General features: G+C 41.5%; 1 protein-coding gene across 2 annotated transcripts in view; it reads left to right on the forward strand.

Moving 5' to 3' along the window:
- The window catches only part of palmdb (palmdelphin b), a 52194-nt gene that overhangs the window by 7839 nt on the left and 30093 nt on the right, over positions 1-14262 (forward strand). For both annotated transcript variants that reach the window (XM_062379966.1, XM_062379968.1), the window contains exons 2-3: positions 11449-11499; positions 13941-14021. In XM_062379966.1, coding sequence (XP_062235950.1) covers positions 11455-11499; positions 13941-14021 — 126 coding nt within the window. In that variant the 5' untranslated portion in view covers positions 11449-11454. The remainder of the gene's footprint in view (positions 1-11448; positions 11500-13940; positions 14022-14262) is intronic.

Here is a 14262-nt window from a genome sequence, read left to right on the forward strand (position 1 = left end):
TTTTCCTTCTGTCTTACTTTTGTCTCTCAAATCTAGGTATAGGTTTTACCAATGAGATAATTTAAATGTAGCACATGTGTAGCAAAGGCTTTCTATCACTCTTCAGATCATGTTCAATTCAATTAAATTCAGTTTGATTTATGTCGCACCGAATCACAGCATGCATTATCTCATGATCGTTTGCATTGTACGGTCAGGGGGAAGAAAATGGTAGGAACAGTTGTGTAAGTGCCGAATTGAATCAAAGACTGGTTGTGATAATGACAACAATAATGCATTAAACATATCAACATCAGTTATGGCAGCAACAGTAAGAATATTAGAAATGACTGTAATGCTGATAATAGCAAAACAACGTTATATAATAATTGGACGTTAAATAATAGAGGAGTGGTAGAATGCGGCAGCAGGCGAAAAAGTATGGTTCATAAATCAGTTCTGTTTTGTTTTCTTCAGACAGTGGAGTTAGTGATATAATGGGATAATCAATCAATCAATCAAATTTAATATGTATAGCCCATATTCACAAATTAAAATTTGCCTCATAGGGCTTTAACATGGTGAGACATCCTCTGTCCTTAACCCTCAGCAAGAGTAAGGAAAGTAGGGCCAAGTATTAAAACCTCTGTTTTATCTGAGTTTAATAAGAGAAAATTGCGGGACATCCAGGTTTTAATGTCCTTGAGACATGCTCGAAGTTTAGTTAATTGATTACTTTGTTCAGGTTTTAATGAGAAGTATAACTGGGTTTCATGCGCATAGCAGTGGAAGTTTACCGAGTGTGTCCTGATAATGTTTCCTAGTGAAAGCATATATAATGAGAATAAAATTGGGCCGAGCACAGAGCCCTGTTGAACACCATGGTTAACTTTGGTGTGCACAGATGACTCATCATTAATTTGCACGAATTGGGAGCAATATTTAAATTTAAATTGGGTTTAAATAAGATTTAAACCAATTAAGGGCGGTTCCATTATAGTTAATTAACTGTTTAGGTCTTTGTAATAAAATGTGATGGTCAATTGTGTTTATGCTGCACTGAGATCTAACAGAACGAGGACAGAAACAATCCCCTGATCTGAAGCTATTAGAAGGTCATTAGTGACTTTTGCTAAGGCTGTGTCTGTGCTGTGATGGCTCTGAACCCAGACTGAAAGTCTTGATATGTATTATTATTTAGAAACTCACACAATTGTTAACCACTGCCTATTTCATAAATGTCCTTAATTTTGACTGATCATGTGAAAAAAACATTTTTCTTGAATCTACTTTAGACTAGTAGTCCTCACAAACAAGTTCAGGGTCATGCTGTGAGCAAATTCTATGACACAAGCAGCTTGTTTGCAGTTTTTTTTAGATAAGAAGGACTAAATGATTGATTGCAGGGTACTGTGCAGATTAATTACCCATAAACCCCACAAGGGATGCTGTGGTATAATGTTTACAAAGCTTTGACTTGGTTGAACAGAATGTGTGTCTGGAGTCTTAATGGTCTAATGGCCTAAAAAGGATTTGGGGATTTTTACCAGAGGACATTTTCTGTAAGTGCAGTCCAAAAAACCAAGCAACTGTTGCAAATCCATCGAAAATCGTTTGAGAGAATTATGTTGCTATGAAGTGATATCCACAGTAAGTATAACGTGTTTCAGTGGAGAATGTGTGTCATACTTAAGGGCTTGATGAATACCTAAAGAGTTGGTGCAGACAGTGGAAACAACAGTGACACATGAGAGAATTATGAGACAGAAAGGATCAGTTTCTAATCAGTAAGTGGCCGACCTTAACACAAATACACAATGTGAAAGTGTGTCTGTCCCCTGTTGCCTTATAGCTTTATAAACTTTTTAAATTTCGTTCCAGCGATCACCATAGTGTGACTGAGACAAGACAGAAATTTATTTTACATTCTATCTGACAACACTTCTACGTCTGACAGTTTAAATATGATTTATTTTATTGTTAATGTGAGCATATGATCTACGTCAGTGCCACAAGAAAACAACTGATGGTAGTAAAATAATATCCTTTTCCTTTCCTTTGACTGACAGACTTCCATAGCTCTACCTCAGCAACAAGTACAGGAGAGGTTTTTGTCAGTTAACAGGTTGTGTTGATGCACTATAAATGACTAATGCGGTTGTTTCTCGTTTTAATGGGGATCTAAAATCTATTGTCAGTGAGTTGGAGCGTTTAATATGAAAAACTTGCTTTATATAATATTGTAGATTTGTGCAAATAATGACAATACTAATAATACAATAGATGTATTTGCTATATTTGGCAGTATGGCTCTGTTCTGGGACCTCCATGCCTTTCCAGGTATATATTTGATGTAGTATTTTGACTATAACTTGATATTTTGAGTTTTAATGTGAAAATGTGAACCTTTCTTCAGACACTTCACGAGTGAGAGAGAGAGAGAGAGATTTTTTTGATTTTGAAAACAACTTTATTAGTTACTATTTGTTGACACTACACATTGAAACACCTAATAAGTTATTTTAAAATACACATTTAGCAATAAATAAATAATAAAATCACACAAGATAATCAGCATACACAAGTTCTCGATTTGTCACAGAACATAAAACATCTTGAAAACACCACGGATCATTAAAAGAGTCCAGGTCACCTGCTGCTTTATAAAAACTAAAATCAACCAATATTCTTGATTTAATCATGTTGATACAGAGAGGGACCGGCTCAATGTGGACGTCCTGCTCTACCTTCCTCTTCCTGGTTATATACACGGCCATCTTCGCCTGCCCTAAAACAAAGTTTAAAAGCTGGCTTTTATGTTTTTGTTTGCGAGTGTATTTAAAACCATAAATAAACCCCTGCTTGTTAAAAACCTCTTTAAAACTGGTAAAAACAACTTGTAAAAACAGAAACAAATCAGAGAGGCGGTGACACTCATAAAAACAGTGAAAGAGAGTTTCTTTTACATTACAAAATGGGCATTTGTCTTCCACTGTGCTCTTAATTATTGGTAAAAAAGCGTTCACCGCGATGATGCCGTGGAGCAACCTCCACTGGAGGTCTCCATGTCTCTTACTCAGTGAAGGTTTGTACAGCGACCTCCACTGAGGTCCGGTTTCTTGGGCTCCGGCAAAAAAACTCCTCCAAGGAGTGTCTCTCCGATCGCTCAGTTTTTTAATGTTTAGTGTTTTTACCAAAATTTGGTATAGAGTCTTCCCGGAAACTCTCTCCAGGGAGACCGGGCGGGCAGGCTGCACCAGAGGTCCAGAATAATCCTTTAAATCCATTGCCAGGAAAGTGGTGGGGAAAGGGTCCTCAGCATTGGGAAAATGGACCCATCTTTAAAAGAGTTTAAAAGCAAGATGTCCTGATCTGCAAGTCTAGTCCTCCAGTTGCCAAGTACCCTCTCCATTGTCCGTTCTGACAATGGAGAGGGTACTTGGCTTGTTGGCCAGCCCTGTGGGGTCTTCTAGTTCAGGACCGGCTAGCTCCACAACCTGGCCCAACGTAGAGACCCCGGCAGCCTGCAGCAGTCTGGAGAGGGTGCCTTGTGCCCAGCAGGGGGGATCCAGAATGGTCCCGTACAGTGCAAGGAGTCCCCCTGTAGCCTTCGCTCTTTTTTTAAAAGGTTCCAGACTTTAAAAACACTCTTATAAAAACCAGGAAGAGATGGTGAGACTATCTTGTTATCACTCATTAAAAACAGGCTAAAATCCAGACCCAGGCTGTTAAAATGTTGCAGGATGCACCAGGACAGAGGTCTCCACAGAGCGTCCCTTGGCCCGGTCAGCAATCTCTGTATGAACTGAAAGCGGAAGGCAGCGCCCCTGCTGGCCAGATGGACCAGGCCCTGCCCCCCCTCCTCTGTAGGAAGGAAAAGGACACTCTGTGGGATCCAGTGCATCCTGCCCTAAAAGAAATCTATTAAAACCCATTGTACCTTTGCTAGGAGAGAAGGTGGAGGATCAACACAGGCCAGCCGGTGCCACAGGGTAGATGAGACCAAGTTGTTTATTATTAATGTCCGGCCTCTGTATGACATCTTGGGCAACAGCCACTTCCATTTTCTCAATCGACCTTTAACCTTCTCTAGGACATTGTCCATATTTTTTTTGATGTGGGTCTCATCTACCAGGAAGACTCCGAGGTATTGGAGTCCTCCTTTCTTCCAGGCCAGACCTCCAGGCAGCCTGAGCCGATCCCCCAGCTTCTCTCCAACCATCAGAGCCTCGCTCTTCCCCCAGTTCACCTTTGCAGAAGAGATAAAACCAAAGTCATTCACAGTATCAAATAACAGATCAATGTCTTTTTTTTTGTGTGTTCACAAGTATGCACTGGGGGAAACACACCCCTCTCTTAATGTTAAAAGGAGCACTCAGCCCACCATTTATTTTAAGAACACTCGCAATGTCTGTATAGAAAACCCAGATCATGGCTATAAAGCCTGGGTTGAACCCAAAAGCAGCCAGAGTCTGCCATAAGTACTGGTGTTCAACCCGGTTAAAAGCCTTTTCCTTGTCTATGGAAATAAGACCAGTCTCTATTGCCAATGAACTGGAGAGGTCCAAAACGTCTCGAATCAAAGTGACATTGTCACTTATGAGCCTGCCGGGCACACAGTAAGTCTGGTCAGGGTGGATGATGGACGCCATCACCTCCCTTAGTCTGAGGGCCAGAGCTTTGGACAGGATTTTGTAATCCGTGCACAACAGAGAGACCGGCCTCCAGTTCTTTAGCTCTTGTAGGTCTCACTTGTTTGGCAGCAGGGTGATGACGGCCCTCCTGCAGCTCAGAGGAAGCCTTCCATTCTGTAAACTGTTGTTGACTACCTCGAGCAGATCCTGTCCCAAGATGTCCCAGAAGGATTTAAAAAAATCAGCAGGAAGGCCGTCTATCCCTGGAGCTTTGCCGCTCTGCAGGCTCATGGTGGCTCTGTGCAGCTCCTCCTTAGTAATTTGTGTGGCTAGCTCAGAGTTGTTGCTCCTGCTTACCTGAGGGAGACCATCCAGAAAGCTGCTGTACACATCTGGAATACTTGACCACTCACTCTTAAAGAGGTCTCTATGGAAACCGGTAGCACACTTCCTGATCTCAGACAAGTCTGAGACTTCAGAGCCTCTACCCGTTCGTAAACAGTGAATGGTCCTCCTTTGTCCATTTTTCTGCTCCAACCCAAAGAAGAACTGGGACGGGGCATCCATCTGCAAGTTGTTCATAAACCGGGACCTGACCAGCGCTCCCTGTGCTGAGACCCTCAGCAGGTTGGCTATAGCCGACTGTTTGGTCTTGAGGGAGTCTAAATGCCCTCGATTTCCTGTAGAAGCTACTAAAGACTGTAATTCTTCTACCTGTCTCTCCAGATCCCTCATTGTCCGGGTTAAATCTCTGCTTACATTGCGAGTGAACTGCTGGCAAAGTTGTTTTATTTGTATTTTTCCGATGTCCCACCACTGCTGAATGCTACTGAAAGCAGACCTGCTCTCTCTGTGTGAAAACCAAAACAACTTAAAAGCATTTCTAAAAGCCTGGTCGTTTAAAAGAGCTGTGTTAAAATGCCAATAGGCGCTCTTTAAACGAACATTTCTAATAAAAACAGAGCAAGAGACTAAACAATGATCAGTAAAACCGGCAGAATAATAAACAGGCTGAATAAAACACCTTTTAAAAATATTTAAATGGTGTTTAAAACAATAGAGTCGATCCAGTCTAGCCAGGGATAAAACATTGTCTCTGGCATGGCTCCAGGTGTATTGTCTGTGGGAGTACAGGATTAAAAGTGTTGTGGATCACCACTCCTGTCTCCACCACCTCACTCACCTTCGCTGTGTTGTCTAAAAACATAACGATAGCCCCATTCATCCAGGAGGCTGACTTGACCGAGTCACAGCCGACCACCTCTTCCACAGCCAGCACGGCCTCTGCCACACTGCATGCCACTGCGGGGATCAGTTTAATGGCATGCCGGCGGGTCAGACTTTCAAAGTCTGCTGCCGCTGCCACAGGCATGCTGCCTGTTAGCACACACACTCACACACACACTCACTCAGCAAACTAATCTAAACAGAAAAAAACAACTATACAACTAAAGACGAACAAAAAAACATACACCTAAGTGATAAAGCTCGGCAAAGTAAGTCTTAAAACCCACAATACCTTTCACACTCACACACAGCTCTCAGCCCCACGCACACGCCGCCATGACACACAGAGAGAGAGAGAGAGAGAGAGAGAGAGAGAGAGAGAGAGAGAGAGAGAGTTTTTAAGTCACTTTTATTTTCTCAGTTTAGTTCTAACAAACAAGTAACATATCAAAAAATTTTACGAAAAGAAAAAACAATAATACCCCAAAAAATGACCAAAAACCAGCTGCTCTTTTTTTACTTCAACAAAGAACTTCCCCATTTAAACTCAGGAACAAAGTTTTCATCGGGAAGAGGATCACTGGTGTCCGGCTGAATGAGTCCATCACAGTGATCAACTGAAGCCCAGGGTGAATCAGCTACTGGTTCCAGCCTCTCAGCAGGAGGCTGACCACCTGACTGACCTGATCCCCCAAAAGTGAGGCCAGACCTGCAGCGTAGTCCAGGTGAGGGCCACACCGCTCAAGTATAGCACGGGCTACTGGTCTCCAAACCAGGTCCCCAGGACCAAACAGGAGTGTTTGGACGAGGTGGAGCTTTATGAAAGCACACTCTGTGGGACCCAGTGCAGACGGTCCCAGAAGAAAGTCCACCATCACAGCCAGTATCCTGGCCAGCAGACGTATTGAGGATGAGAGTTTCTTTAGACCAAAATGTAAAGGGTCAAAACAGACAGAGGAAAACAGACAGGGTTTAAACATCAAGTGGCCAATTGGGCTCGGATTTTTGCCATTATTTTTTTCAGGTGGTAAAACTCCTGTTTTGTGAACCACGGGTCATCCTCATCCTAACACGGAGTATCATACTGAATGGAGGAAAAGTTTCAAATTAGGGAAGAAGTCCTCTACTTTAACCAGTCTTGAGCCCTTAGTCTGTTGTAAAAAGGTCCGGATGCTGGTGAAGGTGTAAAAACCTTCTTCATCCACCTGCCTGTTCTCCTGTGTTTCTGTTAAATGTTCCTCTGACTGAGAGGAAGAACACGGTGGGTTTTTCTTTGAAACTTTTTTAGCTCACTTTTTGTCTTGTTTTCTGTTTTTTTTCTTTTGGCTGACAGTTTTTTAAACTCTTCCTCCATCAAAAAATCCTACTCATCAGAGAGCTCGGTCTCTGCTACTCTAGAGTCTGTTTGAGTGTTTCTGACCTCGTTCTCCTGATGGACATCCTCACTGTCCTCCCCCCGTGAAATTGGTGTGTCACCCCGCGGCTCCATCAGGATAGAGGCCCCAGCACCCCCCAAGGTCGGCAGGGGCCCCAATGCAGGAGCAGAGGAACCACCACCCGCCAAATCAGGCAGGGGCCCGATGCAGGAGCAGCCGAGCCACCCCCCGCCAGGGCAGTCGGGGGCCCCGGCGCAGGAGCAGCGGAAACACCAGCAGCCAGGGCAGGCGGAGGCCCCGGTGCAGGAGCAGCGGAACCATCAACAGCCAAGGCAGGAGGGGGCCCCGGTGCCGGAGCAGCTGAGTCACCACCCGCCAAGGCAGGCGGGGGCCCCGATGCAGGAGCAGCGGAACCATCGACGGCCAAGGCAGGTGGAGGCCCCGATGCAGAGGCAGCCGACTGGCCCCCACCGGCTCTGTCCGGGCACAAGCGGATCAGGTGTCCCTTCTTCCCACAGCCAAAACATTTCATGTTCCCTGATGTTACATGCACTGTGTAGTTGAACTCCTCAATTTTAAAACTAAAGACCAGGTTCAACTCTTCCTCACTCTTCTTTAGCACCATGAACACGTGTCTCCTAAAAGACACGACATGTTTGAGGTTTGGAGATTTACTCTATATGGGGTCTGGCCAGCTCTTTCTCTAATAGTTCATTTTTCAAGGGACAACACAGGTGTGAAGGAGCCCTGAATCACCACTCTCCTCTCCAGTATCCACAAACACAACCACAGCACTGTTCATACGTGAGGCCCCAAAACCTCACCTACAGCCAGACCGACCTCCTCCACCGAGCAGTCCACAGCCGGACACAGTTTAACCCAAACTTTCTCAAGCTCACTCACCACACTCACTCCCACCATGCACTCCGAGAGAGAGAGAGAGAGAGAGAGAGAGAGAGAGAGAGAGAGAGAGAGAGAGAGAGAGAGAGAGAGAGAGAGAGAGAATGAAAAGATCATTGGGGCCTGGTGGGTGGGTGGTTCAGTATGTCACAGTATTCACTCTGAGCATGAACATTACTGATGGTTGAGTAGCTGTAACCGAATAGTCTTTATTATAGTATTTTATTTCATCATACAAAGAAATAATTACATATTTTATGACAACTTTAACTGAGAAGTACTTTCTGATACTTAAGCAAATGTAAAATGTCCCTGTGCGAAAGCTATTCCTGTGTTTGTCATGTGTGACTGAAATGCGGGTTTGAGGTAATATGTGTGTGTGGGTGTATAAGAGAGCTGAGGATTGAATGTACAAAAATATATCCACCTACTCACATACAATATGGTGTTTAGAACAGACTAAAGTGCATGTGATCCCTTCCCTCTCAGCTTACAGTGTGGACTATTAAGGACATCTTCTCTAAAACTGTAAACCCTGCTAGTTATTTAGTTTTCTCTTGCTCTCAACATATAGTCAGTTAATGAACTGAAATAATATATTGTAACATTAGAATACATTAACCCTTTTTTGCCTGTAATTCCATTGTGGCAAGTTGTGGTATAGGTTGCTAGATTGTTATCCTCACTAATGCATCAAAATATTGTGTGGGTGGAATGCTGCCTTTGTTTAGATTCTAAATCAGGGCTTGACAATTCCAGTGTGGGCCTTTAGGCAAGGCCTGTAATGCAACCGTCGACAGTATCAGTAAAACTATAAAATGGAGTCATATTAGCTTTGATATAACCCGGATTAACAAAATCCACATCATGGGGATGGGCAACAGGGACATTATACCACTGCTGCGAGACAGACTTGTATTGTTACATCGCTACATTTTCATGCATTCAATCTAACTCGAGTAGGAGCTATTGAAGATGTCAAACATTTGATGGAGTCAGTATGACCTCCACTTTTAGTTGAACTGGACATGAAACCATGTGTCCCCCCTGATATACTGAGGAAGCAACCGGAAGTGTACATGGACAGGATAAAATGTACTCTGCCCAGGTGCTACTAGCAGTGTGAACACTAGCAATACATAAATAAACATGTCCCTGCTTATTTATCACTCAGGATCATGATATCTCTGAAAGTATGTACCTCTGACCGCTTACCAGTTCCGTGCCTGTAAAATGATCCTATAAGTGATGACCTTTTTATAGTACCTGAATGCATCAAAGAAGTGTTTGTTGGATCCGAGGAAAGATAACAGAACTAGAGGATGTTTCATCACTGTTAAAACAGATTACAATTTGGATCAGTGACGGGACGGATGATTGTCAGGAATAGAGACTTCCTTGTAGATTTCTCTTTTCAAACTTGGCCTCACTATGATGTGGTGATCGTTTGCCATTTTTTTAAACGGGTGGGTTAATTCTGGAACCATGACAAAGCACAACAATTTAAAAAGAAAGACAGGATGGGCACAGATGTCTTATGTTGATGACATTCTGGAGCTGTTATATGATTCATGCAACAACATGAAGAGCCCTTCCTCTGCAGCTCACTTGAGTTGTTTCTGCATCCTCTATTTCTCCCTCCAATACTTTATACTTGTCTTTACAATACAGAAGCCTATGTTTGCATAAGGTTGTGGACACTATTTGTACTAGAATAAACTAGTTAGGGAACCTTGCCTTTCTTTTAAATAAACAGTATGATCAACTAAATCACAACAAACTCCTTTTTGTGATGAGGTTGGAGGAAGGTTTTCTTGATGCTCAGTGAACTTTGGAATGGTGTAACACCTCTCCTGAGTCACTTAAACCTTGCTGTTGGTTATGTCTTATTAACAACGAGTATTATTATGTTATTTCAATTATTTTATCATATTTTCTTTAACGTCACTCCCAATGCATTCTGTTGACAAATTATTATTGTTATATCAAAAAAGCAACATACACTCACACACTGTCTCTGCTTTTGACATTCAATTATGTTAACTGGCCTGTTCTAATTGTTCTTGGTATTATTGTATTATTATAAATGTCAGTTAAGCAAAAACAAAAGATCCTTTCTGGATTTCCAGTTACCTCTATCAGACACAGCATAATGAAATTGGGACAGTCAGAAGCTGAATAACGATGGTTTGGTATCATAGATCTCCATTGAGGTGCTTTGAGGAGCTGATAGTTGTCCTGTACAACCATACCTATGTGTTTATAGTAAACTAAAACAATTAAAAAAAATACTTTGGTATATATGTAATGCTGCTTGTTTAATGAATGTATGTTCACTTACTGAGGTTGTAAAGTTAAACATCATTGAACCCTTTTATGTGACATTATACTGCACATTGGTCCAAACATACCAATTGTGTTTAAGAAAAAGATTAAAGGGAACTTTAAAAAAATGTACTGATTTAAAGGTGGCAAAACTGCATTTCGTTGTATAAGTACTTGTACTGTGCAATGACAATAAAGTTGAATCTAATCTAATCTAATCAGAGTTAAGGAGGAGGAATTTTGATGTGTCCTGTTGAGTTTTCCCTGAACCTAGTCCTCTCTTTTCATCATCCCTGTGTGAGGATGCAGTCATGTTCACATCTGATATACTGTCTCAGTTATAACACAGCATAGCCATGTTACATTCCCCAGTCATGGAGCCATCACTCAGGCCTGGAGCAAACATGTCACTTACATCTGACACAAACATGATACTTATCTTTCTGCTCTCAAAGATGATTTCCAAAAATACATATTGTGTGTCATGATGTGCCGCAGTCATTGGTAACAGAGACAAACACTGTTTGACCCAGTATTCATTTGACCATTTACTGTATAATACATATATGACTTGACTATACTAGACTTCCAGTCACATTATAGATTTGTGTCAATAATAACAAAATTAATAATAATAACAGCAGCAACAGTAATCTAAAATAATAAAACAGTTTACCTCTTTACAGCAATATTTCAAAGTAATTACAAATTTGAAAAATTCAAATTCTATAATTCTCTTACTCAGACGATAATAGAATAAAACAAATAAAATTCATATTTTCCTCCAGCATTGGACTATATGTATGATACAATAATATATTCGGGTTGTGTGTCTTCACAGGCTTCACATTGATTAAATGCGTGATAGAGTTGTTATAGGATCTGTGATGTGTTAACACGCGGTTCTGATAAGGAAAGATGCAGAATTTGGTCTTGACTTGAGAGTTTTATACCTTGTCCTCCTACTTCCTTTCCAGTTAATTCATTGTTTCTGTCTTTTTCTATAGGCTGACATGGACGAGGCCAACCTGCTGAAGGAGAGGCTCCAGGCCATCACGGTAAGGTCCAGTCCTGTGCCTCTGGTAGTAACAAGGGCAAGCTAGAATAAAAATTAACTCTGTGGAAGTACCAGGTGTAGTTTTTTTTGGTCTGTATTTATATAGATGACATTTACAATGAAACATCTAAAAAAACTGAAATGAGAAAAGAGGAAAGGAAAAGAGAAACAAGCGAACAGTAGAAAGTGAAGGCAACATATGGGCCTTTTAGAATTAATTTAGTATCTAAGACTTGACAAATTGTGAGCATATTATTTAAATGGTCGGCCAATACACCCATATTTATCCCCACTCTCCATTGAACCTGGATCTTTTAGAACTTCTTTTTCCTTTTTTTCATTCATCACCCAACCTTCCTTCTGCTTTGCTACATTAAGGAGACACAAATTCCACAGAACATTGGTACTGAATGTAAAGCATGAGGTGCAGAGTTATCCAATATGAAATTAGACTTTTTGGATACTGACCTGGGCACTTTCTATCGCTTACTCTACTGTGAGCTGTGGAAGAGTGTATTGTATGTACATGTGTCGTACATCTGAGTCTTAAAATATAAAAGTGTGGGTGTGTTGTTGCAGGATGACAGAGCTGCAGAAGAAAACCTTTAGTTTTCAAGCAGGGAGGCAGGACAGCATCGAACGTGTGTGCGTGTCAGTGTGTCTGGTGTGCGTTTGGGGTACGTGCGTGTGTGACCCAATATCTCAGACAGTACTAATGGTTCTTTGATGAAACATTGCTGTGTAATTACGAGAGTCGACATTTACTACCTTAACAACTTAGATAGAAGATACCCCAGCTGATTCCACAATAGCACACAGCAGCACCTTATTATTACCTCTGAGCAAAGCTGAATTCCAAACACAGTGGTGAGGGGATTCTGGGGCTCATGTGGCGCCCCTGAGCACAATAATAAAGTCATAAAATAAAACTGAGAGAAACTGAAACTCTAGTGGATGCAGCACTTGCACCATTTTCATAAACTACATTTTTACTGCTCCATAGACAACTTTTGATTAATTAAATTTACCACATATTAATTTAAACTCTAGTGGAGATGCAAAAGTGTAAAATAGTTATCACAGAATTGTCAGTAAATTTTAATCAAATGCTCCACAGCACAGCTAGTATTCAGTTTATAATATTGAATTATATTGAGCTTTTATACCAGTGCAACTACTCAATGCAGAATATACAGTGGATTCAAAATGTCTCAAAACAGGTGTTAGGCTTACTGTTGGACTTTTTGTAATTAATGATGACTTTACACATTCCCGGTAAGAATGCCATCGTTTTCCTACCTACTCAGTCCCTGACTACAAGTTATTTCCGGCAAAAAAGCATACTTGATTTAAGTCAATACATGGCGGATTATGTTTGATGTTTTATGAAATGTATTTCTTTTTTTAGAATTATTTTTGGCATTTTTATGCTTTATTGATAGTGCAGAGAGAGACAGAGTTGAAATGGGGCAGAGAGGGGAGTGACATGCAGAAACGACCGCGGGCTGGAATCGAACCCGGGTCCGCTGCTGGCCTAGGCCCATGGGGGGGACGCCCTACCAACTGAGCTAAGGGCGCCCCCATGAAATGTATTTCAAATGACATTTTTTTCAAATATCTTCTAGTTGAAATAAGCAACTTCGAAAAACAAAGGAGGACATTTTATTTCTAAGAAGGAACTTGTTCATATTTGTTTCGAGAATGTGATGTGGGTGGTGGGGCTTTGTAGACAAATGGGACTTATTTTAAAATCCCTCCCATCTGATAAGTGAAATTGGAATAGAAACTTGATGAGTAACAGGGGCTCATTTGATCAGTTGTCCTCTCTCAGTTAATTATCATGGAGCCAGTTGTCTTTATAAAATGGTTTTCATTGGCCTGACTGTGAGTCCAGCCCAGACAGAGAATGGACTATAAATACTAGCAGACGTCATCAGGGAGATCCCCTTTCACTGGGGCTTATAGGCCCACACTGATCCAGGATCCATGAGCTGATTTTAGCCACAGTGAACTCCTGAGTGTGGCATCTACAAACACAGGGCTTGTCTTTTGATGCTGACTGATTGATTAAAGCCATTAAGTAGTGTGTTTGTCTGTGGTTATCCAGGCTGGACAAACATGTCCATTTTTAAACGTCCAGTGGACACACTAACTTCATTTAAAATGGATCAGCTCCCCCACAGGAGGTGACCATTAACAGGGAAAGTGGTAGTGGTTGTAGTGAACAGATGGACACGCACACACAAACACACACATACACACAAACAACAGGTACATGGGGTCAGGACATGAAGGTTGTGTTGCTTTTCAGCTATTTATGGCTGCTGGTGTCCAGCTGTCAGCTCAAGGTTGGAGTGTCAGCACAAGAATAAAACGCATGAAATAGTTTCCATGCTGTACATTTTACACTTGGTGCACTGTGTTTTGATTTTAACCCTTCAGGACAAGAGGAGAATCCAGGAGGACATTGCCAAGAAAAGGAGAGAGATCGAAGAGGAGAAATTAAAACTCCAGTATATAAAGGTAACTTAATGAGAGCTTCTAATAGGTGAAAATAAAATTCACAATATGTGTCTGACTTTTTACAATCTTATTCCATTTAACATCATAAAGAACACCACAGATGTAGAAATGTGCCTCAAAGACAGAACACCGACTATAAAGACCCCAGGATGAACACTTGGATAAGGGTTTCATTTACTGCCTCAACAGAATCACAGCTCAGCAAACTTGCTTTCATTTATTCAAAAACACAAAAGACCAG

Source organism: Platichthys flesus, chromosome 21 (assembly GCF_949316205.1).
Source record: "Platichthys flesus chromosome 21, fPlaFle2.1, whole genome shotgun sequence".
NCBI lineage: Eukaryota > Metazoa > Chordata > Actinopteri > Pleuronectiformes > Pleuronectidae > Platichthys > Platichthys flesus.